This window comes from Aulostomus chinensis, chromosome 6 (assembly GCF_037954235.1).
Source record: "Aulostomus chinensis isolate RoL2024-O1b breed Wild chromosome 6, RoL_Achi_v1.0, whole genome shotgun sequence".
NCBI lineage: Eukaryota > Metazoa > Chordata > Actinopteri > Syngnathiformes > Aulostomidae > Aulostomus > Aulostomus chinensis.
The window spans coordinates 22,079,463-22,106,817 of NC_141325.1; the positions used below are offsets into that span (position 1 = coordinate 22,079,463).

General features: G+C 42.3%; 1 protein-coding gene across 1 annotated transcript in view; it reads left to right on the forward strand.

Moving 5' to 3' along the window:
* abca2 (ATP-binding cassette, sub-family A (ABC1), member 2) overlaps positions 1 to 27,355 on the forward strand; it is a 70,960-nt gene that overhangs the window by 11,807 nt on the left and 31,798 nt on the right. The window contains exons 3-11 of the mRNA XM_086207024.1: positions 15,312 to 15,405; positions 17,292 to 17,403; positions 18,847 to 19,010; positions 20,135 to 20,256; positions 20,662 to 20,775; positions 22,639 to 23,000; positions 23,501 to 23,660; positions 25,275 to 25,403; positions 25,553 to 25,720. Of these exons, the coding sequence (XP_086063150.1) occupies positions 15,312 to 15,405; positions 17,292 to 17,403; positions 18,847 to 19,010; positions 20,135 to 20,256; positions 20,662 to 20,775; positions 22,639 to 23,000; positions 23,501 to 23,660; positions 25,275 to 25,403; positions 25,553 to 25,720 (1,425 nt within the window). The remainder of the gene's footprint in view (positions 1 to 15,311; positions 15,406 to 17,291; positions 17,404 to 18,846; positions 19,011 to 20,134; positions 20,257 to 20,661; positions 20,776 to 22,638; positions 23,001 to 23,500; positions 23,661 to 25,274; positions 25,404 to 25,552; positions 25,721 to 27,355) is intronic.

Below are 27,355 nucleotides of genomic sequence, written 5' to 3' on the forward strand. Positions count from 1 at the left end.
TGTGGCTGTAAAAAGACACCTCTGTCTCAATTTAAGTACCCTGGCTTTTCTTCAGCTCATAACAAGATTATTCAGTCCATGAAGTGGTAGCTGTTATCGGCTGCACGAAAACAATGACATAGCATGATTAATCTCCTCCTGCTCTTTGTTACAAGAACCTGTTTTCCCATTGTGCCATATCATTTCCTGTTAGCCCATTGCACCTAATCTGCAATTGAAAATCAAGTCAGTCTTCCCTCCATGCCATATCAGAGTTCAAAGTCCCCCAGCCAGCAAATCTGCCCTCTGCCAGAATCCAGCCCTACAATAAAACCTTAACCTAAAATCCATCCTGCCCTTGTGTCTATTTTCAGGTTCCAAAAATCATTGCTACTTGTAACACAACCCATTCCAATCAGACACACAAAAAAAAATTCTTTCTTCACTTCCAATGGGCACCGCAATGGTGATAAAGAATCTAAATTAGACATTAATGGTGCAGTGGACAGCCAGTTAGTAGATATCTCCCTTGCTCTTGCTGCACTAATGTTTTCTCATTGTTGCTAGATTGACAGACGACATATGGTCAGCGTCGGAATAGCAGGAATAAGATAGACAATTCTTGTGGTCTATCTTGTCACTATGCATTTGGTGATGTGTCACGTACTTACAATAACAACATGAACCTGTCAGAGGATAAAGTTGCTAACTTGTTCAGTTGCTGTCATTAGTAAGCAAACGTTTACCTACCTGTCTAGCAGAAAAGTGGTGTCCTTGGCGTAGCTTTTCAGAGCCTTTGGTCTTTCAGCTTAGACCACCATAGAAATGCTGAACCAGCCTCACCTTGCTCCTTTGTTAGACTATCCATGAAAAACTGGGCAATTAAAATGTTAGAAATTAGCAACCGCACTATGTTTAAAATATTGCAGGGTCATTGTCAGGTATTTCAACTGTAATACTAATGAATGGAGCTTTCCTTACATGCCTAACAGTGTTTTTCAGCTGATACAGTTATCTACATTAGTTATTGTGTTAGAAAGGAATGGAATTGTAAGGATTTTCCCATTATTTTTGGTTGTAGACCTCTAAAGGACGCCTTGGGGTTCTCACTCCCAGTTTTGAGAGCCACATAATGCAGACTCATCAAACAAAGCTGATTTGGAGATCAGATTTTGTTGCCATATAACTGTTACGTATTAACAGACCAAATGATTAACTTCAATGTACGGTGGTGCAGTGGTTAGCACTGTCGCCTCACAGTAAGAAGGTTCTGGGTTTGAGACCCGGCTCAGGCAGGGGATCTTTCTGTTTGGAGTTCGCATGTTCTCCCCGTGCCTGCGTGGGTTCTCTCCGGTTACTCCGGCTTCTTCCCACCATCCAAAGATATGTAATTGGGGATTAGGCTAATTGGATTCTCTAAATTGACTGGAGGTATGAATGTGAGTGTGAATGGTTGTTGGTTGGTTGAAAAACTAAAAAGGTACTAATGTACACCGCCTCTTGCCTGCTGGGATAGGCTCCAGCACCACCGTGACCCTAAACAGGATAAGCGGAAGAAAATGGATGGATGGATGGATGAAAAAAAAATAAAAGGGTACTAATGTAAAATTAAACTTAAAAACCACATTTGAATATAATTTTAGAAAAAAACTATGAAAAACTACATTCAGAAAGAAAAATTATAAACAAAATCATGAATAGAAAAATCCTTATTTATACCCCCTGAAGAAAGACTTGCCTCCTTTTTCTGATTAAATTGACATTGCGACTGTATTTTTGACTGTATTTTAGCACTACTATGCTATGTTATTTAACAGGAATAAGAATAATTTGAAAAAAATGCACTTGAGTTTAGAAATACACCACTGACATATTATACAAACTGATGGTGGCCTTACACAGCATAATCTCCCTTATAATTATATATTTATATTGTTCTCAGATGGGTGGACATAAATATCTCCCCTCTTTCATTTATTCTTGTTGACTCTGAGAGGATCACTGGATGAAACTGCTCCTGTAATAATCATGCGGACTTTTAACTTCAGGTAGTCTGTTTTTATCCTGTTGGTTTGGGTGCTTTTGATGGCAGGAACTGTAACAGATGGTGGCCTGGCTGTTTATTGTCTTTTATGATGTTCTTCGTCCTCCTCATACAGCAGATGTTGTGTATATGTTCAAACAATGTCTGCTTTTACAATTCATGGGAGGGCTTTTTTGTATCTGTGGTCATTGTACCAGGTAATCATAGAGTCTTATGACAGTATGCTTTCTAGAGTACATCCAGAAAAGTTTACAAGCAGATTTTTTTTTGGTGGGGGGGTTGCTCTTCTTGGCTCCCTGAGAAAGCACAGACATTGGTGTGCCTTGCTCACCAGTGTTGAGATGTTGTCAGCCCATCAGAGGGACTCTGCAAAGTTGACTCCCAAGAACTGCATGCTGGAGACACAAACATTCACGCTTTAGAGTGGACAGTAAATGCCACCTAAAAAACATTTTTAAAACTAGCTATATCTAACACAATGTGCTGCTTTAACTAATTACTGATGAGTAGGTTGGCACCTTGCATGGAAGCCTCCACCATCAGTTTGTGATTGTGTTTGTGAATGGGTCAATGAGACCAAAATTGCGAAACACTTTTGAGAAAAGAACCACATTAATGCAGTATCGTGACAGTTTTATTTGTGTTTGTCTGTATGTGGCTGTGTATGCGTGTTGCTAAATGCAAAACAAATTTTTTGTATTTACATTTTTATTTTTGTATTTACTTTGTATTTACATATAGGATTATTATTTTATTATTTTAACGTTAAAATTTTACATACGAGTAGATTTAATGTTTATATTTGGATTAAATAGATTACATTTTCTTTCACACATGAAAACATTTTGAAAAATGTGTTTTAAATGTATGGGAAAATGAGCTAAAATAAACATGAAGAAGTAAATATTACAAATATACAGTATATGTGTAATACATTTTTTAAAAATTTGGCACCCTATCAATATACTGGTTGTCTAAACAAAGAACAGACATTAGCATGTTCATCCTGTGTGTGTGTGTGTGTGTGTGTGTGTGTGTGTGTGTGTGTGTGTGTGGATTAGACACTATAAAATGGGCCATTCATTCTGTTCAGCATCACTGCTGCTGTTCATTCACCCAACAGACTGGAGACAGACTGTCCTACAGTTCCATCTATGGAGGACAAATGCTCATCAACTGTAAATTCTCAAGCCAAATTAAATTGTGCCGTGGCCATAGTTGGAGGTTTTATGGTAATTTGGGGTGAAGTGCTCCCTTAAAGTCAAAAGTGATTACAAGGAGAGTAGTGTGTGGCTGCAAGCCTTAAGAGTCAAATCCATTAAGAAGCAAGGAGAGATCTCACCCAAGGAGGGAGTAGTGTGAACTCAAGAAGAATGCACATTGCCATGGAAATGCATCTGTGAATGTGTCTTTTCTTGAGGAGACTGGCTATAGAGTGAAGCATACACAATATTGTTTGACTGAGAATGATCAGAAGTGTCTCTTTAGTCAGTCTTGCCTGCAGGAATCATTGTAAGTTGAATGCTTGTGCTTTTAGTGAACAGATTTGGCATGATGTCGGTTTGTGGAGAACGGGAGTTAGATAAACCTGAGGAGGATAAGCCTGGAGACTAAGATCAGGCTTCCTTTTTTTCTGTTTTTTTTTCCCGTTGATGTCACAAAGGCAGTCAACACACACAGGAAAGAATTGTTTACCATTGTCAGAACTGCACCTGAGTGTACTATTATGTAGGAAGGAGAAGTTTTTGGTTTAAACTTTACTGCAGTGCAGGTAAGTGATTCATGTCAAAGAACCTGTCTCAAAACTGTCAAATTTGTACAATGGCATCAATGTGGGGGACAAAATGCCTGAATCCCTCCTACACTTTATTAAATACCTTATTACCCCGCTTTTTCATGTTTTTCTCTTTAAATTAGCATTATTGTCAGCCATAGCCTTGGCTCATTTCTGAACTATTACAAACTTGTAGGGAGCTACAATCTTAAAGTTGTCACAGTTATTGGGGTAATATTTTGTGAAAGAGATGGAGATTCAGAGGGTTTTGTATTCAATTATTAAATGATCAATCAGTGTATTAGCCATAATAGTAATAACTTATATCAGTGAAATGTATCAAAGCAACTGTATAATGACAGATCTTACCATGCGATTCCAAAGTGCATGACAGGTGAAAGATACATCTTGCAGATGCGCTAGGACACATCATCAGTGATGTAACCTGGGGTCATTGGGTGTTTCGGGTCTTTCAACATCAGACACCCTCGTCCAGGCGACCCGACCGGGGTTGATCAGACCCCAGCCTGTGTCCCAGCAGCATTTCCCCACGGATCTGCCCTCTTGATCCATAGCCACCTTGTGGCTTTCTCTGGGGCTTCTGTAGTGGATCTGATAGCCTTCCTCTTTGCCTCCCCGGTGAGGCCCAGCAGCGTGAACACTTTGCTGAGTGAATGCCCTGCAAATCCTCGGCAGCCCACCTCCAGAGGCTCACAGCGAGTTCTCCAGCCCTGCCTCCTACATTCTTCCACCAGCTCCTGGCACTTGGCACGCTTTCTTTTGTTGGCCTCGTCCATGCACTCTTCCCAGGGCACTGTGAGCTCCAGTATGATCAACTGCTTGGTAGAATCTGACAGGATGATCATGTCTGGTCGGAGTCGTGTTGATGTAATCTTGCCTGGGAACTTCAGCTGTTTGCCAAGGTCCACATCCAGTTGCCAGTCAGTGGCGGAGGTGAGGAGGCCAGACTTTGCCCATGGTTGAGTGTTGGGCTTCTCTCCGGCTCTGTGGAACATGATGGTCTTTGGCTTGTGTTGGCCTTTGATGGTATTGATAGCAATGGCTAGGCTATCAGCAACTGCCCTGAGCACATGGCGCCAGCGATAGCGCCCGTCTCCAAGGGCTTTCGGGCAGCTGCTGAGGAGGTGTTCCAGGGATCCCCGTCCTGAACATTGGGGACAGTATGGTGTTTCGGTTTTACCCCAGACGTGGAGGTTAGCTGGACTTGGTAGGACATCATAGACATCCTGGACTAAGAACCTGATGCGATGGAAGTCTGCTTTCCAGATGTTGGACCAGGTGATCTCCCTTTGCAGAACATTCTCCCATTTAGTCCATGCACCTTGCTGTCCCATTCCCACCATCCTGCTGGCTCACACTTCCTCCACGCCTGCCCGCACTTCCTCCTGAAAGAGATGTCGCCGCTCTTTGCCTTTGGTGTATTCAACCCTGGTTGCCGGGAAGTAGCCAATGCCCACGTGCCCTGTGACTACGGACCCCACCAGCACCTTCTGCCTCAGTCGTGACTCAGCCACCTCCAGAGCTTTGTCTGCGCTCCATTTCCTGCCTGTTCGCACCTGGATACCAGCCGAAGCCACCTTTGGATCTCTGGATTCCCTGTACTGCAGTGCCTCCTGTGTTCTGGTCACCATGAACTCGAGGCCCGAGGCCGTTAATTGGGAGCTGCAGGATGTTGCTGGTGCCATACAGAGCGGAGCTGCTCAAACTGCGTGGTAGACCAAGCCATCTACGCAGGAAGCTGCTGATCTTTCTCTCCATGGCCTCGACTGTTGTTGTGGGAACTGTGTACACCAGCAGGGGCCACAGGATCCGGGGCAAGATGGAATGCTGGTAAATCCAGGCCTTGAACCTCCCTGGCAACCCTGATTTGTCCACTCGGGTAAGCCATGCCTCGAGGTCTTTACTGGTCTTCTGGATGGAGGCAGAATCTTTAAGGCTGCAGTCGAAGATCTTCCCGAGGCTCTTAACTGGCTGCTCTGTGATGGATGGAATGGTGGCTCCAGGCAGTGAGAAGCTCTGTGATGGATGGAATGGTGGCTCCAGACAGTGAGAAGCGGAACTTATCCACCACTTTTCCCCTCCTGAGCACCAGAGACCTTGATTTTACTGGCTTAAAGCTCATTCTTGCCCAGGTGATGAGCTTCTCTAGGCCTTTGAGAATCCACCTACTGCCCGGGACGGATGTGGTGGTGACAGTCAGGTCATCCATAAAAGCTTTTATTGGGGGTTGGCGTACTCCTGATTTTGTCAAGGGACCCCTGCACTCAACCTCTGCTGACTTGACAATCATGTCGAGGGCGAAAAGGATCACTGAGATGGTGCAGCCTGTTATTATACCTTTCTCAAGCCGATGCCAGTCCAATGTGCTTGACCCAGCACTGACTCTTAGCCTGAAATTATTGTAATAATCCAGGAGAAGGTCAGTGATTTTGCTGGGAACATGATGTCGTTGGAGGGCAAGCTCAACAACCTTGTGAGGTATGGAGCCGTACGCGTTGGCGAGGTCCAGCCATAGTGCGGTGAGGTCTCCTTTTCCTTCGTGGGCCTCCCTGATGAGTTGTGTGACCACTCCAGTGTGTTCCAAGCAGCCAGGCACTCCAGGGATCCCGCCCTTCTGAACAGAGGTGTCAATGTAGCTGTTCTTCAGAAGGAACTCCGTCGTCGTGACAAGATGCTGAAAAATATCTTGCCTTCTACACTTAGCAGCGAGATGGTTCTGAACTGACTGATGTTCTTGGAGTTCTCTTCCTTGGGGATCCACACGCCCTCAGTGCATCTCCATTGGCCTGCAACTTTTCCTCTGCGCAAGATCACCCTGAGGATTTTCCAAAGATGACGAAGCAGTTGCGGGCAGCGCTTGTAACTGTGTATGGAACACCACTGGGGCATGGGGCTGAAGCTGTTCTTGCTCCCTTCACCACCTCCTGAACCTCTGTCCAGCTGGGCTCCCTCAATACAAAGTCCACTCTTGGAGGTTGTGGGCTTATGAGGGCCCTCTGAGGCCCAAGCTCCTGGTCTCTCTCTGGGTCACGCAGGGTGTTGTGCAGAAATGAGTTTACCTCCTCAGTTGAGCACAGGAGACTGCCGCTGCACTTGTCCCCCAGCAGCTTCTTGGTGAAGGTGAAAGGGTTGAAGATGAAAGCGGCACGCTTCCATGCACTTTCCTTCCCTTCGGTGCCACTCTGCCCAGCACAGCGTCATGAGCTTCTTCCTCAAGATGTTATGGAGCTCAGCAAGTGGTAGCTTTTCTTTTTCGCTAGCCACCTTGTACTGTTTCCTGAGGCTTCGAAGTTCTTGACGCAGTTTGTGAATCTGAGTGGCTCTGCGGTTCATTGTGTAGTTGGACTTGGTGTTCCTGCTCTCAATGAGGCCAAACCTCTTGGCCGCATAGCTGACTATGATTGCTGTCATAGTATTCAGACGCCTGTCCAACGCCTGATTACCAACTTTTGATACCGCAACAATTTTTAAATGCATTATTATTGGTTATGTGATTCAGATTACTTGGTTCTTTAAAAATAAGTTTTTCTGAAAAGGAAACAAGTATTATATATTTACAATTACCACTACAGCTTGAATATTGATCATCTGTATCTCGTGGTCTTGATCTACAGAATTGAACATTTGTGATCCGCTTGATGAAGCAGTAATGGTAAAGTTTATGTTGTGATTTAGGATATGTTAGATGCTAGGATTTTTTTTTTTTATTCAGATGTGATCTGTTACCTTTGTAGTCAGTTGCTTAATTACTAGGGGGGAAAGTCACAAAATAACTCACACTCTTTAGTCCTGAGGTAATGATATCTTTTTATATCCATAAAATCCAAATTTCCAAAAACGGTAGTCACTATAAATACTGCTAGAACTTAACAGCTTCCCCCTGTCAAAACTATACAGTATTCAAGTATTTTAAAGTGTGGAGAGTTTAAATATTTGCAGGACCTACAGATGCCTTGTGATTGACTGGCAATCTGTGTTATGACTGGTCATAAGTGTTTTGTTTATGTTTTTATTTCAGCACTGACTGCTCTCCCTCTCCTCCCCTCCCCTGCAGTGACAATCTGTGTGTGTATCAGAGATGAATAGCATGTGTGTGTGTCTGTGTGTGTGTGTGTGTGTGTGTGTGTGTGTGTGTGTGCGCGCGCTACCTGATGGCCATATGATCGGGTTGCTGCTGAGTGATTGGCTGACTGATGATTCATAGCCACCACCTGACACTGACCTTCGCCCTCTCGCTCCTCCGTTCCCAACATGCCAACCATGTGAAAAGTGTTTTCTAGCTCAATGACGTACGTAAGGGTAACTCATGTAACAGTCTAGTATGCTGTGAGCCATTTGTGAAACTTCTGTTGGAGTCAATCATTTTGTAAATAATTTTAGATAGTACTTAGGGTTTTCAGTGGCAGTAGTAGGAGGGAGAAGCCTTTTTATTTTCCTGTCATTTTTCTTCTGTTTTTGGATTAGGAGTTAGGTTATTCATTGTCTTTTGTTTTACATTCATTTCTTGCAGGACAGGTAGGGATCTTGGTTAGTTTTGTTTGTTGTGTTGGCACTGCTCACCTCTGAAGCTAAATAAAACCGCTTCTTTGTCTGTTGACCGTGAAGTTGCCTGGTTTTCTTGGGAATGGTTCCCCTAGGCCAGGACCATAACATCTGACTGTACCCTGCCTCTTGACCACTGTCAGCTGGGATTGGCTACGGCTCCCTGTGACACTGTACATGACAAGCTGTTAAGCTAATGAATGAGTAAATGGAAGCCATGGAGCTGGTGTGAACTTGTTTTTTTCAGCAGTTTTTTTGAGCTCGACATTTCCCTTATTCTATTCCCCATTTTCCTTGATCATTTCTACGTCTCCACAAGTAATCCAAGTTAAGAGTTGTGAAAGCTTGTGTGTTCCTTGAGACTGGATGTGGCAAGTGTATCCAAAGGACTGAGCAGGATGTCAGAAACTATTTGTATATGATGACAGCCTCCCCTGAGATTTGGGTCTGTGTAAATCAATGCCTAGAAACAAACAATTTTAGTGTTGCACATTCTCTTGTCCACCCAACAAGTCTCTGGAGAGATATGTTTTATTTAAGAATGATTATGTAATTTGTATAAATGATCAAACCAATCAGAAACAGTGAAAGTGAATCAGGGTAATGGCCATGATGCCTTGAGCATTGTTTACCTCTTAACATGTAAATGCATACACGGGGCAAAACCGCAGGACCATTAATACTCTCATAGAGTATGGCTTTGTTTTGTTCTTCAAAACAGATATCAGCTTTTATTCTGTCAAAACATGAAACTAAATACAGTTAATGAGCAAGAGAAGAGGCCATCAGTTATCTTGGTCGCCATTTTTTACTGAGTTTGTTAGAACACATCCACTCTGATAAGGAAGTACAGTCTGCCTATAAGGTTATGCAGATCGGTGTCAGTGTGTACACTGGTCTCTCCTCAGTACAACTCTGAACAGCATACTTCCTCAAATCGACCAGGGACTTTATTTACCTCAGTTGCAGAGTGTGCCAGGCTTTTATTTGAGTGAGGCTCCTCTTGAAGAGAAGCCTTTGTTGCCTCTCGTTCCCTGTTTGATAAATAGTGTGTTAGTGGTAGTGTATTTTATTCAGTCAGCACACACAACACAACAAGCTAAAAAGTACTTACAGTATACACTTTAATGTACAGTAAGTATTTACATAGATAACAGAATAAAGTAAATTAACATATGGCTGAAATTGCTGAAAAGGTATAGGCAGAAGAATAATGCCTATATATACCTACCCAAATGACTATTTTTGTGTTTAAGTTATTGTGCAGAGTTACAGACTCTTTTAAATGTGGAAAATGCTAATCAATATCTGACTGTTATAAAGAGAAAATAGGCTTACCAGGGAAATAAATAACCTTATATTAAGATCCACGATGTGTGTTTTTGGAGCCATATAATAATACTGCAAAATTTGTACAGCTAATGACACATCGCGAAACTCTTCTGACATAGCAACTGGCAAGAATCTTTTTAACATTTACAGCTGTGCGAAGGGATATACAGCTAATCCACAGCCAGTTAGGAATTACTATAATACTTTGCTGTTTTAGGAAAAACTTGGTGCAGTCGAATGTTCTAATCGTTCAAAGGACTGAGAAAGTTTGGAGCCTTGTGTTTAAAAACCACATTTTACTAATTTGGTTTAAAATAGTTTTTCTCTAGTCAGGAGCACTTTCATCACTGATTAAATCATTTATTGTGACAAATGGATGCAGTTTACCTTGGACCTGACAGCTCCACTGTAAGATGCTCCCTGGGTGTGCCAAGTGGCATGCTTAGCTAAACCAAGGAACACAGAGCAGAATCCCCCTGGGTACCTGAGAGTGGGCACAAAGCAGAACATGAATTCTAGATTACCATTGAGCTCGAGGGCACTGAAGCAAGTTGGTAGCAAGTGTGCGTGGCAGCACAGGTTTAGCAGGGATCAGTGTTGGAGGAGCCATATGGACCGCCTCATTGACAGGATGGCTATTAATGGTGTGACAGATCAGAAACACGGATTCAATCAGCAGGCTGTTAGCTGATTACAGCTTGGGTATATGATTTTTTTCAACCCTGCATAAACGATTTTTATTTTTTAACTTTAAATATCCTCCCTTGGACTCACCGCCCATAGGAGGAACCGAAGGGGTCCGGAGCAATGTGGTTTAGGTGGCAGTTCAAGGCGGGGGCCTCGACTGTCTGAACCCCGGACATGGAAGCTGGCTTTTGGGACATGGAACGTTACCTCTCTGGCGGGGAAGAAGCTGGAGCTGGTGGAAGAGGTTGAGCGTTACCGCCTAGATATAGTTGGCCTCACCTTGACACATAGCTCTGGGTCCGGAACCCGAGTCCTTGAGAGGGGTTGGACTTTCTCTTTTGCTGGAGTTGCTCCAAGTGAGAGGCGGAGGGCGGGGGTGGGCTTTTTGGTTGCCCCTAGACTCTCTGCGGGTATGTTGGGGTTTACCCTGGTGGACGAAAGTGTTGCTTCCCTGCGCCTTCGGGTCGGGGAACGGGTCCTGATGGTGGTCTGCACGTATGCGCCGAACACCAGATGAGAGTATCCACCCTTTTTGGAGTACTTGGGAAGGGTACTGGATGGTGCCCTGGCTGGGGACTCCATTGTCCTACTGGGAGACTTCAACGCTCACGTGGGCAACGACAGCGTGACCTGGAAGGGCGTGATTGGGAGGAATGGCAGGCCCGACCTGAACCCGAGTGGTGTTCAGTTATTGGACTTCTGTGCAAGTCGCGGTTTGTCCATAACGAACACCATGTTCGAACATAAGGATGCCCACCGGTGCACATGGCACCAGGACATCCTAGGTCGCAAGTGTATGATCGATTTTATAGTCGTTTCATTTGACCTGCGACCGCATGTTCTGGACACTCGGGTGAAGAGAGGAGCTGAGCTTTCAACTGATCACCATCTGGTGGTGAGTTGGATCAGATGGCAGGGGAAGACACCGCGCAGGCCCGGTAGTAGTAGTGAATAGTGAGGGTTTGTTGGGAACACCTGGCTGAAGAACCAGTCAGAATGATCTTTAACTCCCACCTCCGGCAGATCTTTGACCACATCAATCAGTGGTGGGGGACATTGAGTCCGAATGGGCCATGTTCCGCTCTGCCATTGTCGAGGCGGCTGCTGGGGCTGGTCGCAGCGGTAATCCCCAAAGCCGCTGGTGGACACCAGAGGTGAGGGGAGCCGTCAGGCTGAAGAAGGAGGCTTACAGGGCATGGCTGGCCTGTGGGTCTCCAGAGGCAGCCGACCGGTACCGGCAGGCCAAACGGTGTGCAGCTGTGGCAGTCGCCAAGGCATAAACTCGGGCGTGGGAAGAGTTCGGTGAGGCCTTGGAGAACGACTATCGGTCAGCTCTGAAAAGTTTCTGGCAAACCGTCCATCGCCTCAACAAGGGGAACTTGCCCACACTGTTTACAGTGGGGGCGGGAGGCTGCTGACGTCAACTGGGGAGATAATTGGGAGGTGGAAGGAATACTTTCAGGAACTCCTCAATCCCACCAACACGTACTGTACTCCATGGAGGAGACAGAGTTTGGGGAGTGCTGGGGGGGGGGGGGGGGGTCGTCCAATCTCCGGGGCAGAAGTCGCCGAGGCAGTTAAGCAACTCCGCGGTGGCAGAGCCCCGGGGGTAGATGAGATCTGCCCTGGGTATCTCAAGGCTCTGGATATTGTGGGGCTGTCCTGGCTGACACGTCTCTGCAACATTGCGTGGACATTGGGGGCAGTGTCTTTGGAGTGGCAGACCGGGGTGGTGGTCCCCGTCTTTAAGAAAGGGGACCAGAGGGTGAGTTGGGTCTACGCCAGGGTACTGGAGTGGAGGGTCAGGGCGATAGTCGAACCTCAGATTGAGGAGGAGCAGTGTGGTTTTTATCCCGGCCGTGGAACCGTGGATCAGCTCTTCACCCTCGCTAGGGTGCTGGAGGGGGCATGGGAGTTTGCCCAACCAGTCCACATGTGCTTTGTGGACCTGGAGAAGGCTTACGACCTTGTTCCCAGGAGCATCCTGTGGGAGGTACTCCGGGAGTATGGGGTGGATAGCCCTTTACAAAGGGCCATTCGGTCATTCCACCGGAGGAGTGAGAGTCTGGTCCGCGTGGCGGGTAGTAAGTCGGACTTGTTCCCAGGGAGGGTTGGACTCCGCCAAGGCTACCCTTTGTCACCAGTTCTGTTCATAACCTTTATGGACAGAATTTCTAGGCGCAGCCGGGTGGTGGGGGGGGTCGAGTTTGGTGGCGGGAGGGTGTCGTCTCTGCTGTTTGCGGATGACGTAGTCCTCTTCGTGCCATCGGGCCATGACCTCCAGACAGTTTGCAACCGAATGTGAAGCGGCTGGGATGAGAATCAGCACCTCCAAGTCTGAGGCCATGGTCCTCAGCCGGAAAAGGGTGGTTTGCCCACTCCAGAGTGGAGCCGCTGCTCCTCCATGTCGAGAGGAGCCAGTTGAGGTGGTTCGGGCATCTGGTGAGGATGCCTCCTGGATGCCTCCCTCGGGAGGTTTTCCAGGCATGCCCAACCGGGAGGAGGCCCGGAAGAAGAAGAAGAATTCAGCAAACGGAAAATGTTTACTTGTGTGATTTCTGGCAACACATCTCACCTCCAGAAAATTGTACAAATACAGCTCATTTAGTTTCATCATCACTGTGATGACAAGCCAAATCAACTCGTAACTCCATGGTTGTCAGTTTGCCATTCATGTATTTTTGTACTGGGTACAAAAAGGCTTGTGTTTTTGACACTAAATTATTTATTTTAATTTGGTAACACCCCCCCCCCCCCCATGTTTCAGATGTCTGATTAACTTATCTTTTTATCTTTATTTTATTTTTTGTCATTTCTTTCCTTCCCAATCTTGTTATGAGTTATCATTTCATCCATTTTTACATCATTGTGTTGTCTTTTTTTTGCCTGACTAAGCTTGGTTTCAGAGATTTTTGTTTTTTGACAAAGGTGGTCTCAAATAAATTGAAATGTTGTCATGTACTTTTCTCGAGAAATATACCTTTGGCTGCCCACAATTGACAATATAAATATTGGTGTGAATTTGTGTGATTTTTTTTCCACGGAGAAGACAGAAATTATACTATCCATGTAGCAAAGCTAGCCAGTGTTATATGCTCTTGTGCTTGTAGCGAGTACAAATGTTCCATTAAAAAAACTCGATGCGATTGTTTTATCAGAATGCCGAGGAGAAGGCTGGGTCGCACCGGCCATCATCACCGCTGCTTGTTGAAATCCAAGTTTATGTTAAAGAATTAGAGAGCATCAGTATTTTGTGTCATTGTGTCATTGTGTCATTGCAATTTTCTTGCTATTAAGGTGTAAAACTGCTGCAGTGGACACAAGTGTCCAGATTCACTGTCACAGTCCTGTATTGACGGTATTGATTTTTAATTCTGGACTTTACGTTTTGCACTTTGTATTGGCATGGACTCCTTAGATCTCTGTGTTTCTTGTGTTTTTCTTCAATGTCTTTTGATGTTTGTGTCAATATGTTTTGATCTAACCCTTTGTCAGTTCTTGTTTTATTTTGAAAAGTACTTCCTTTCCCACCGGAGACACCAGGGCAGCTGCCACATACACATGCTACCATCGGGGCACATGGCTCTCCAGCTTGTTGACTGGGCCAAGTATTAAAGCCAATGACGGCTCTTACAAGCTTTCACATTCAATATTATTATGATCAGACCTGATCAAAAGTTCACAATGAAGCTAAAACGTAAAAATGAGATGTCTTCACCTATCAAACTTGCACTTTTAATTCATGTTGGGATACCACTGATTGATAAGCCCATTGTTGAAAGATTTGAACTTGTTAGTCTGATTGCTGTGAATTTATAGTCCAAATACCTGAGTGAGACTGATATTTGATGCTGTAGGATGGATACACTTATCTGACTCGTCCTGCCTTGATCAGCAAGCTCATGTTTGTGCTTCAACATTCAGGAGCTGCTTTGCGTTGACCATTCATGGCTGAATGTATGGGTGTAGAGATCAGCTTGTCAAGCTGATTCAGGTGTGCACATTGTGACTGTGATTTATACAGTCAAGGGAACATTGTCTGCAGGTGAGCACCCACATCGTTTTATTAATCTGAATAGTTTATGGCCCACACCACTTTTTTCTTTTGTGTTCGCATTGACTTTAAGATCCTACCCACTGTTATATAATTAAGCCCCAGATCTGCTTTTCTCTTCTTACCAGAGTCTAGGACATGTGACCTTCACATTGTAGCATCGTGATGTTTCACCTTCAGACTGCACCATCTATTGTACTATGCATATAATATACACATTTTTCTTCTTGAGCTGAACAGTTTGCACTCATCTGTCCTCAACATATTGAGCACAGACAACTGGTCAGCATCAAGGAGGAACCCTCTTCATTAACTCTGTCAGACAGTGTAAGTCAATGTGCTGGGAACCCTCATAATATCTGAGATAAGGTGGCAGTTTAAAGCTGCTTTTGGATGGAGCAAATGCACTGCTCTGTATATGAATGTATATATGAATGTACCAATCATATGCCTGACCTCACTTTATATTAAGACCAACACGCTAAAGGAGCACAGACAGGTGAAACTACTTTTGCTGTTTAAACAACATTGACACTGGGCAAGAAAATAACTGTCAATCAGATACTCTTTGGTTGGAAGAGACGGCCCTGTCAAGCTGAGGAAACTTTAAAACATCTGTGACTCTGCTAAAGCAAACTGCATATCCCTCACACTCACACTCTCACTCCATTTAGAGTTAATGGAACAGAATTCAATCCATTCTATATCATGATCCACAAGCAGGTAGATGAGAACTGACAAGAAACTCTTCTTAGAAAGGAACCGTGACTGAGGTTAATAATGTAGCAGCTCCAGTAGAAATGTAACTCAACTCGAATTGCAACTCCAGTTATGTATTTACATTTTCTCTCTCTTTTTTTTAATTTATTTTTTTTTAGTGGGTGTTGGCTTTTGAGATCTTCATTCCTCTGGTCCTCTTCTTCATCCTCCTGGGTTTGAGGCAGAAAAAGCCTGCAATCCCAGTCAAGGAAGGTAAGATGACAAACAGGACAGGGGTGGGGACAGCAGGGGAGTGGGTCTGTTGTAAACTGTCTGTACTCCAACTAGATTGTCTTTGATTAGAGTTTGAGTCTTATTTGCATTCTTTTTGTCATCATAAATATTAATTATGATAATGTTAGTTTATACCCATTAGCCCTTTGCTACTTACCTCTCCCTTCTAAGTTTTTGCCTCGACATCATTCAGGTTGTTTGCTGCATTGCTGCCATCCCTATGTCTACCTGGTGGTGGTGGTTTACAGTGGTAATAGGCTCAATTTCCATGGAAATTAATTGTCAACTTTGAAACATGGATAATGATTCCCGATTTCAGAAAGAGAAAGTGAGGTTCAAACTAAAATGATGCTAAAAAATTTAGAATGGGACTGTATCACCATAACTGTACTTGAGTGCTCTAGGGTGCTGTTTTTACCAACTTTGGAGATGGGTTGTACCAAAACAACATATAAATCAACAAACTGTCCCTAAAATTTACCTGGAAAAACTAAAAGCTAAATTTTTAACCAGTTAACAAGAACAGTTAAAATGACCTCTACCTACTAGTCCAATATAAAAATTTCTCATCAAATGATTATACACTATTTGATCTAACACAATAAAAAAATAACCGATTGATGAACCAGCTATGTGAGCTTTCAAGAACAAATCCACATTTACTTACAATAACACACAATTCTTAATGCGGAAGCACGCCATGTGGCTCATGGAAGTGGGAGCAGAGAGCAGGACAACTGCTGTCAGCTGGGATTTAAAATGATTGCTGTCATCCTGCTGCCCAATCAAGAGGCCAGTCAATCACATCTCTCTCTCTCTCTCTCTCTCTCTCTCTCTCTCTCTCTCTCTCTCTCTCTCTCACACTCACTCACTCACTCACACACACATACATACACACACTGAGGGGAGAAGAGTGACAGAAAGCTGATATCTCAAAACAACAACACATATGACCCAGGGTCACAATGAGGATAACCTCAAAATGATATCCCTCAAAATGTCCACATAAAAAAACTTAAAAGAACTGCATTTTTCCACCTATAAAACTTTGTACGAAATAAGGACTTCCAGTGCACAAACCCTAGTCTGTATCTCTATTTATCAAAAAGACAATGGATGGATGATAAGGATGATATGAGAAACAGAGAGCTGGATGTCAAAAGGATATGTTTTTGTGGGTGGACATACAGGATCCACACTCACACACTCAAGATGGGCTTCAGCAGAACAGTAACCATGGCAACATTGGCCATTTAACAAGAGTTGAAATTTAGTTTCTACCTACTGAAAGCTTATCCAGCCAGCATTCATGGACAGATGAAATATTTCTGATGCAAGGCAGGGTATTCAGCATTGACATGTGAGAACCTCTCTGACCATTAACTTGCTGGCGGCTAGTCTGACACCTTCCTTCCTTTCGTAACCCACCCACCCATCCATCCATCCATCCATCCATCCATCCATTTTCTACCGCTTATCCTGTTAAGGGTTGGGGGGGGGGGGGGCTGGAGCCTATCCCAGCTGCCTTTGGGCGAGAGGCAGGCTACACCCTGGATCAATCGCAGGGCCACCATTCCCTCTCACAGCCACACCCACTACAGTTAATTTAGAGAGTCCGAATAGCATGTCTGTGGGAGGAAGGCAGACTACCTGGAAAGAACCCACGCATGCACAGGGAGAACATGCAAACTCCATGCAGAAAGATCCCTCGAGCATGGAACCTTCTTGCTGTGAGGTGACAGTGCTAACCACTGCCCCACCATGCCGCCCCACCTTTTGTAACCCTATGACTAAATCTCTTTCACATCCTAATTGTTCTATTGTGGTTTTTTTTTCAACTGACTCTTTGTCCTCCTATTGTCCAGCCTTTTACAGTGCAGCCCCACTCACCTCAGCTGGCATCATTCCCATCATGCAGTCCCTGTGCCCAGATGGTCAAAGAGATGAATTTGGTTTCCTGCAGTACAAGAATTCCACGTGAGTAGTTTGTCAGAAGCCATTTCACATGTGATATTGGCTGTAAAAGTTTTGGCTCGATATTTCTTTCTAAATGCAGCTAATGTACCTTGTGGTAAAAATAAAGTTAACCTTAACCTTAATCTTTTGATTTAGCGACTCCAGGGTGACTGTCGCAGATCAAAACCATGTATTCTAGGGCAAGCTGCACAGGGCACAACAACTTTCCGAATAAATAATATTTTGAAATGAATTATTTCACTCTGGTTTCTAGGTCAGTTTGCAAATATGCACAGAAATAGGTGCCAGAATTATCTGCTGGCTAACATTGTGGCAATCATTGTGGGTCCTACAATATTGCTACCCTCCCTGTGGTTTTTGTTTGCCAGTATACAGTATGTCTTCTATATTTTTTGTAGTCTTCCAGGTACAACCCTTTCTTGTTTTCCAAACTCACTCCAAACTACAACATCTGGTAGTTCTATGGTCATGTAAATGTTTTCCATAATACTGAACAATTGATGGAAGAGGACATTTTTCTCATCAAATCTCTTTCCTAATTACCTGGAATCGGTCTATTGATAAGGCTGGCTTTAAACACTCCGTGTACAGTATGTCTACTGATGTTTAAGCATTAGGGTTTGTGTTAAACATACAATTAATACTTCTAAAGATGACAGAAACGTCAGAAAATGAATGGATGGATGGAATTAACCTACCTTTAGTTCAATCGACATCACCACCTTTACAACAGTGATATCAGAACTATTTTCTGTTGAATAAATAAACTAAAATCAAAATGGCGAGATTCATTTGGGAAATTCAAATCCTCTGACACTTGTGTGTTTTCTACACTGATGAGAGTTGTATTGCAGGTAATTTGGTGATGATAATGATAAAGGGACAAATTTTTAAAAATCCTTTAAATGTGGAAATGTGCTCTGAAATGATTATGATGGGATATCATGATATGGAATTTTATGACAGATCATAAGTGTCTGGGTTTCATGTCTTGGGGCCACATGTCTTTTCAGTATTTCAGGTATGTTTAACAGTTTGGCCCTTGTTGGTCCACACTCCGAGACACTTTTCAACAGGTCACCATTTCAAGCAGCACCTGGATCAAATTCCAAAACTTTATAATATTAATTTTTCATTATACAAATACATATTGGCTTTAATGAGTGATCAAGAGCATTCTTAAATGTTGACCTTACTAAGAACAAACAGTAAGTACTGATGAATGTTACAAAAGTTCTTCACTGCTTTGTATGCATATCTTTGTGCATATGCATGTTTCATTCATTCATAAGCAGATATATGAAGTGTAAAGAAATAATTAATTCGCTTTAAAATTTGTAGCTTTTTTAATGTGCTGTCTCTCTTGCATTCAGCATGCACTTACCTAGCCCATTATGTTCTGTGCTGTTTTTCATAATTGCTCACGTGATCTCCCTCTGCTAGCGTGACCCAACTGCTGGAGCGGATCAGCGACGTGGTTGAACAGAATCGACTCTTCACCTCAGGAGGGCCCAGTCTGGGCCAAGAGCTGGAGACCCTGCAGCAGCACCTGGACAGTCTCAGAACCACCCCTTTACCAGAGGAACCCAGCCTCAACAAGAGCCGAGGTCTGATGTACAACTACTACACATGCTCTGCAACTTTTTGTTGCCTTTTATTCAAGTAATCATTGATCTTACAGTATTCAGTCACAGTTTTTTGGAATGTTATTTTCTGCATATGTTTCTTCCTGCTAGTGTGTGGGTGCTAGAAATCAATATTATGTGCTGTATTGTGTATACTGCAGAGTAGATGTCTTTGTTAGTTCCTGCGTGACACAGTTAATGGTTAAATAGAAAATGTAATTGCACCTACTGTATCTCTGCATCCATAGATGTGTTGGTCCTGAAATGAGGTGTGGTCAGGCACAGTGTTGGTGTTCAATCACGATGCAGTGAACAGTATGTGCTGCTGATTGATGATCGTCAGTAACTGTTTAACTTTAAGGATGGAGGCTGCTTGCTTCAATTCTAAAGCTTCTATGTGTGCGGTCACCTTCCTGCAGCAAATATCCAGATCATTTTTCATCAGTCTATCATAGTTTTAAACAACATAGATGAAACACAATTCAACTTTTAGTGTCAGAAATACACAACAGAAAATTTCTCCAAGTTGCAGAATCTATTTAAATAGCAATGTGCGAATGCGCAAGTGCACCTAGCTTCTAAAGGCAATGGTAGACTCTTGATGTAAACTTTAGTTTTAATTCATGTTTTGCCCAGAGCACACTTGTGATGAATTAGGAGACTAATAACCCAGCCCCCTCTGTATTGAGCCTGACTTAGTACCTGGATTATACATTTTTTTGCAAACTAATTTGAATTGAACAGAAAGACCCACAATACACCGGCACATGCGCTGTAGATCACTCAGCCTCTGAATCTTAGAGCATTCATGTCCCTATAAACTGGGTCTCTTCTGCTTGACACTAATAATGAGATGTCCTAAAGGAGGATGTTTGTCATGTGTGAAGATGTTTCATTGAAACTGAAGAGTGTTAGAGGTCGTTTGGAACATAATCAAAGTTCTTGTTTCACTGAATAAAGCATGAGTCCTCAGATGAGAGTTGAATTATGAATAACTCTGTGTGTGTGTGTGTGTGTGTGTGTGTGTGTGTGTGTGTGTGTGTGTGTGTGTGTGTGTGCGCGCGCGCGTGCGCGTGCATGCATGTGTGTCTGTGTTCTGGATGCAGGCTTCACGCTGGCCAGTGTTTTGAAGAACCAATCGGTACTTGAGCAATTCTTGGTCAGGAATGTTTCTCTTTCCAACTCCACAACCAGTCTGCTACTCAACACTCCTGTCAGCCTCACAGAGGTCAGCATGGTCATGGTTAATCACACACTTCTCTCTCTTGTCTATTCAGCTTCATTTATGTCAATTCAACTCAGTTTAGCACGGGTCAGGTCACACCATCTGGATGCTTTGCACGATATTTAATGGTTTTACTTGCTCAGCAACCACAAAATCCAGCAAAATGTACTTGTATCATGCATGTAAATACAGCTAAATTAATGTTATGATTTTTGCTCTCAATATGAGTCTAAGATAAAAATTGAACTGAATGAATAACCATCACTGCTTTTTGCAGGGTAATTGAATCAACATTTATGCTCTTATTTTGGCTAAGGTCTTGTCATGTTATACTGGCTGTGTTTCAGAATAGTTTAAGTAAGTGTGTGTGTTTGTGTGTGTGTGTGTGTGTGTGTGTGTATCCGATAGGTGTACAGGCTTATCTTTGGTACATCTCCCAGAGTGGGAAGAGGAGCCCAAAGTTGGATTCAGGGAGTGAAACACACAAAACACAAACCTGCAGACAACCTCCTTCATTTGGAGGTAAGTATTCTTGACTCACATATTCATATTAATAAGTGGACACACATGACATGTATTAGAAGACCATGGTCCTTAGTTTCTCACAGGGCTGGCTGTTTTGCCATGTGATGTTCAGTATCACTTTCTAGACTTTGACTAGGTTTTATCAATCAAAAGTAGCAACTTAGTCATATGACAAGATATAAACTCTCTGTACAAGTTGCACATTCTTTAGCAGCACACATACACTGACTGAGTGGACAACAACAACTGGTTTTGTTTCAATTGTTTTGATAAAGATTTTCTTTATTATGCTTTAGTTGAGGCGATATTTTTTGTCCAGATCTTTATTTTCACATATTTTATATTTTGTTAATGACTTTTTGATGATGTTTGTCTTATTCTGATCATTTAAACAATCAGAAGTAAATCAGCACTTGACTGGTCTTTTCACTAAATACCTTCTTAATCAGCAAACTGTTTGTATGAGTACTTTAACTTCTCCTTCATTAAATATTATTCATAGTTGTAGTACTTGTAGTTGAATACAATTTGTGGCTATTCTACCCTCCTTTCAGCCTCCACTAACTAGTGTTTTGGCGGTATAATAAGATCAGACTCAGTGACCTATACTTCAAAGGGTCAAAGGTCAGAGCTCTTCAGACAGATGAGCATGGAGCTGAGAGAGAAGACCAACATGCAGAGTGTTGCTGAGAAAGTAGTATGCACAGATTTTCCCATTTCTCTCATTAATGTCCAAGCATATTTACTCAACATTTGTATAATTTTAAGGTACTTCCTCTAATTCTTTATAATATTCCAGGGGATTTCTTTAATCCATTGTTTAATCTGACAGTTTTATTCTTCTAGTTATTTTATAGAATACCATTTGAAATATAAATACATTTATATTTCATTATCAGTATTTAAGTAGGACAGCTGTGGTTCCCAACCTTTTATTTTATCAAAAATATCTGTATGTAGCTGGGCTTTTCATCAAGATGCTGTAAGCAGTTTCACTAAGGACAGATCTCCGCTCTATACATCAAGCCCATTCTCATTCTACATGGTCAAATAGTGGCGCTTTGTCTCTGTTGTCAACATTTGATACCCACGTACAAGGCAGCCTTTTGTTTTGGCATAAGACGTCATGCCAGCACAATCACAATCGCCAGTCCTGATGAGGATAGTCTCTTTTTTTTCTAGTGGAAGGGCAAGAATTTCAGTTTGTTTTTCACATTGAAATAAGTAAAGGTACTTCATTGTCAGACTTCGCACTAAATAAGCATGTAAATTTAGTTTCTATTGTCATTGTGCAGACTACTTAAGTTTCCAGTCCTGATGAGGATAGTCTCTTTTTTTTCTAGTGGAAGGGCAAGAATTTCAGTTTGTTTTTCACATTGAAATAAGTAAAGGTACTTCATTGTCAGACTTCGCACTAAATAAGCATGTAAATTTAGTTTCTATTGTCATTGTGCAGACTACTTAAGTTTCCATTTTTTTCTGCTAGGGTCTTGTTCAGGGTCACTGACAGCATGAGGGTTAGCTTACTGTCATATAGGTCTTTGATTGTGGGGGAAACTGGAGCACCCGGAGTAAAATAACACAGATATGGGGAGAACATGCAAACTCACCACCACTTGGCAAAGCCAATCTATATTTATATTATTTTATTGTTCTGTTGAGACAACAAATAACCATATATTATTACTTTTAAGACTTTTTAATATAAACTATTAGAAGACATTTCCAATCATCAATGAAAGCTCCAAGGAGGAATTTGTCAAGAAATATCCAAATCCTGGATCTTGGATCATAAAAAGGCTAAAAGCAAGTTACTTTTACCAACTGTTCTCCTCTCCAACTCCATTCTCAATCCACCAGCTTCACCTGGAGCAGCCCAAGTCTTTGGTTCATCTGTCTCAGACCCGCATAAAGACCTTGCTTAAGGACCTGGAAGATATAGAGAGGCTTCTCAAGGATGTTGACCTGCTCTCTGGCATGGCCCGCCTGCTGCCCAAAGGGGCCTGTGCTGGTCGAACCTCCTACGCCCCTAGTAACATGACTTGGCACCTCAATGTAACTACATGGGGCTCCAACATGACTAATGTCCCTGGAGATGAGATGGAGAAAACTGTAGAGGGAGGAGGGAAAGGGACAGAGGAAGCTGAAAACCCTCATTCTCAGTTTTCAGCATTTGTGCAGCTTTGGGCCGGACTGCAGCCAATTCTGTGTGGAAACAACAGGTGGGTTATAAACTTCACAATGTGGTATTTGAGGAACGTTTGTCTCGTACAATATTTCCTCTTCCATCCATCCATTTTCTATACCACTTATCTGTTAAGGGTTTTTGAATACAGACACAGATTTATTTTACACACACACACAAATCAGTCGGGAGTTCTTAGTTGGCTGTTTGTGCACACATGACTTTTGGTACACTTCTACCACGGCAGATCTGCAATTTTTCTGTGCGATGAGTTCTCTGTGCGCCAATCTGTATGTCTGTAAAAAAAATGGTCTGTGTATTGTGTGTGTAAAATAAATCTTCTGTGTGTGTGTGTGTGCGTGTGTAAAAAAAACAAACAAACAAACCTCTAAGGTGTTTGAATTTTCTGTTTTGACTTTGTTTACATCAGGATTTTTTTAAATTCCTTTTAAAGACCTGTAACTGATTTATTCCCAGTAAAGCACCATGAGAAGGCAGTGAGGTCAATGGGCTTTTAACTCCTGGCTCCTATTGCAGGATCATTGAGCCAGAGGCTTTGAAGCAAGGCAATATGAGTTCTCTTGGATTCACCAGTAAAGAGCAGAGGAATCTGGGCTTACTTGTCCACCTGATGACTACAAATCCCAGGATCCTTTACTCACCTATTGGCTCCCAGGTGGACAAAGTGATACAGAAGGCAAGTACATGTAGACAGTGTTGTCCTTGTATTGGTGTATAAGTAAAGTATTTGGTTACACTTTACTTGAGTGTAGCTACATAAGACTGACATTACACTGTCATTAACTAAACATAAAACTGTCATGAACATGTGATAAATATTAATGAACAGTCATGAATGTTTATGACCTCTGTCATTAAGTGTCATTTGTTTTTTTGTCTTGACAAGTTGACAGTGTTGAAGTTGTCTTGATTATGGCAACTTGATTGAATAAAAGTGCCATTACCAGAAGTTGTCCTGGTTAGGGTTAGGGTTAAGATTAGGGTTAGCGTCAATGTCAAGTGGTCATTACAAAGACATCACAGATGAACTCAGTGTCAACTTGTCATAACCAGGACAACTTCTGGTAATGTCACTTTGATTTATGTCAAATTGTCACAATCACGACAACTTCATCAATGTCAACTTGTCATGACACAAAACAAAACGAATAACGCTTAATGACAGAGGTCATAAACGTTAGAGTTCTTCATTAACATTTATTACATGTCCATGACAGTTTTATGTCAAGTTAATTACAATGTAATGTCACTCTTACATAGCTGTATTCAAGTAAACTGTTCCCAAGTTTTTTTCAGTAATCTAACTGATCAAGCTGTTCCCATGCTGATAAATCTCAAAACCATCATTAAAAGGTATAATTTGCAAAGGAAAACATTTATGCTCAACAAATTATCAGCAGTCCATCTCATCTGAAAATACCACTTTACCCTCAGAAGCGATGCACAACAGTGAGTAATTTTAGCATTAAAGAACTTCGACTCTATTTGCTTTACTTCTATCTCCCTCTCTGTGGAACTGGCACTGGTGTGTCACGAGAAGCCACAGCTGTGCAAGAGGTCACTTACTGAAGCTCTGAAGAAATTCAGTCAATACACAGACTGTGCATTCCATCATGTAGCAGTGAAAGCAAGCAGCCTTCCAGACCAGCTGACCAAAGGAAGACACTCATTTCAGCTGCAATAATGTGTTTATTTGTCAGTTGTTAACCAAATTGTGTGATCATAGCTGAGTGCTGAAATCTAAAGCGGCTAGTAAAATGTTAGTTTCACCCCCAGCGCATGCTAAAGAATTATGCAGTTCTTGTTTCTTATCATAAGGGTGGACAGAACTTTCTGGAAATATGCTGCCTCCCTTATTTATTTGGATTGTGAAATGTGAAGAACAAGCTTTGTGAGATTAAACTGGCTACAAACAGTACCTATAAAGTTTTGTCTTTTTTCCATTTTCAGATAACAGTCATTGCTGAGCTGGATTGTCCTGGTTGGCATCCATCCAATTTTTGAACAAAGTTGAGATTGTTGGCATTTTCTTTCCAAACTAGACTTTCTCTCTCTCTTAGTTTACTTTTTTTTTTTTTTTGCCTTTTTCTCTTTGTTCTGTTATTGTTTTGGATTTTTTTTAATTTTTTTTTTTTAAATGTCATGCTTACCATGCATGCTGTCTCATCACAGGTCAAGAACAGTGCTGTGAGTGTGGGATAGAAAAAATTAGTGAGCAGTGATTGGAAACTATGAACAAATTTACTAATCTCTTTCAAATATATTCTTTGTCTATTGTCCCCTCTCTCAGGCCAATGAGACATTTGCATTAGTTGGGAATGTGACACACTACACCAGAGTGTGGCTCAACATCTCTGCCCATCTTAGGACTTTCCTGGAAGAAGGCCGTTTGCACAACCACCTGGTGTGGCTACAGCAGGTATGCCCAAGCGCTAATCCTATTCCAGATGGTATTAGTCTAATATCAGCATGTAAAATAATTATTTTCATAAACATTTTGTCTTTACGTGTGTTATCTAACTGCAATATTTTGTCATGTAATAGTACAAATGTTTTTTCTCTGACTAGCTGTCATCAGAGCTTCGGCAGCACCCAGAGCTGTTGAATGGGACCAACAGTGAGCTGATGCAGAGGGTGATGGAGGCAAACTACAGTCTTCCTAACACTTCTGCCCTGCTAGAACAACTGGACACCATTGACAATGCTGCCTGTGGCTGGACACGTTTCATGTCTAAGGTCTAAAGAGTTCCTAAAGTGGCCCACTTCTTTTTTTTTTATCTTGATGTACTTAAGGCATAGTGTGTAGAATTTTGGATGATTTGAGAAACCAACATGTTCTGATTTTGAGCTTTTTTGTTAAAATGTTTATTACCAGCTTCATAAGAAGTCACTAATATTCCCAAAATAAGACTGGTATTAGCCATCTTCTGTTATTCACCATCTGAAATTGACATCAATCTTCTCAGCTAACACCGCAAGACGCAAACAAGCAAATTAACCAAAATGACAAAATATTCCTTTATGTATGACAGAAGGTTTAGCAACAGTGACATATTACAGTGTACGCAAATAGACTTGTAAACATAACTGTATATGATGAGCCATGGATGAATGAAATACAGGAAAGGAGAATATGCGCACATCTAAAACTAAAAAAAGTTGGGCAGATGCTGAGCTTAAAGTACTTGAACATGAAAAAAACAGCTCTCTCAGTGCAGGACACCAATATCAATTATTTATTGTACTGACTCATAAGTGAAGTTTAGAGCACTGCTGATCAGAGTGAAATACCAAACTGCACAACCCCCTAAAGATGTTATGAAGTGACATTTACATATGATGGATTTCTTTACCAGTACTGATTGATTATAAATCAATGATAACCTTAATATACTATGTATTATAAATTGATGATTTATAAGTGGTGGTGTTGATCTGCAGACGTGGGAATGCTTGATATGTAGCAGTTTGTGGGTTAAGATCAGATAAGATAAACTTTATTCATCCCGTACTCAGGAAATTCACTTGTTACAGCAGCATGGGGGAAAAAACAGAAAATAGTGCAAGGACTCAAATAAGATAAATAGTCAAGTAAAAAAATATACGAAGTGTAGAAAAATAATTAACAGGTTAAGTAAATATAGAACTAAATTTTTAGTATCCCTACATATGGGTGACAGAATGGATGATGTATTGTACAACAAAGCTCAGTGCAAAGATAAAAAGACTAATTTACTCAATATATAATTTGCAGTGAACAGTGTAGTGCATGCTGACTGAGGTGAAATGGACAGAGGTGGTGTTATCCTTCAGACATTTTTCTGTTGAAAAGTCTGACAGCTGATGGTGGAAGGATATGCGGAAGCACTCCTTTTTGCCCTGAGGGTGCAGCAGACTGCTACTAAAGGAGCTGCTGAGGGACTCCACAGTCTAATGCAGAGAGTGGTAGGTTTTTGTCCATGTTGGACATCAGCTTGGCCCATATCCTCCTCTCCCCTACTACCTCTACGGAGTCCAGAAGACAGTTCAGAACAGAGCTGGTTCTCCTGACCAGCTTATGCAACCTGTTCCTGTCCCTCTCAGTGCTCCCACATCCCCCACAGACAACTGCACAGAACACTGCAGATGCCACTACAGTGTCATAACAGGTCCTCAGCAGAGTCCTGCACACTCCAAAGGGCCTAAAAGAAGAAAAAAAAACTGACACGACTGGCAGAGTCCTGTATTAAACAGCAATAAAAACAGACACAAAAAAATTGCAGAAAGAGGGTCAGCGCTACCAGCTGCCATTTTAGCAGCGCCATCTTCAGGAAATGCTGCATTCTGGTGAAGTTGATGCTACCATTGCGACTATTGCGTTGGCAGGTGCAA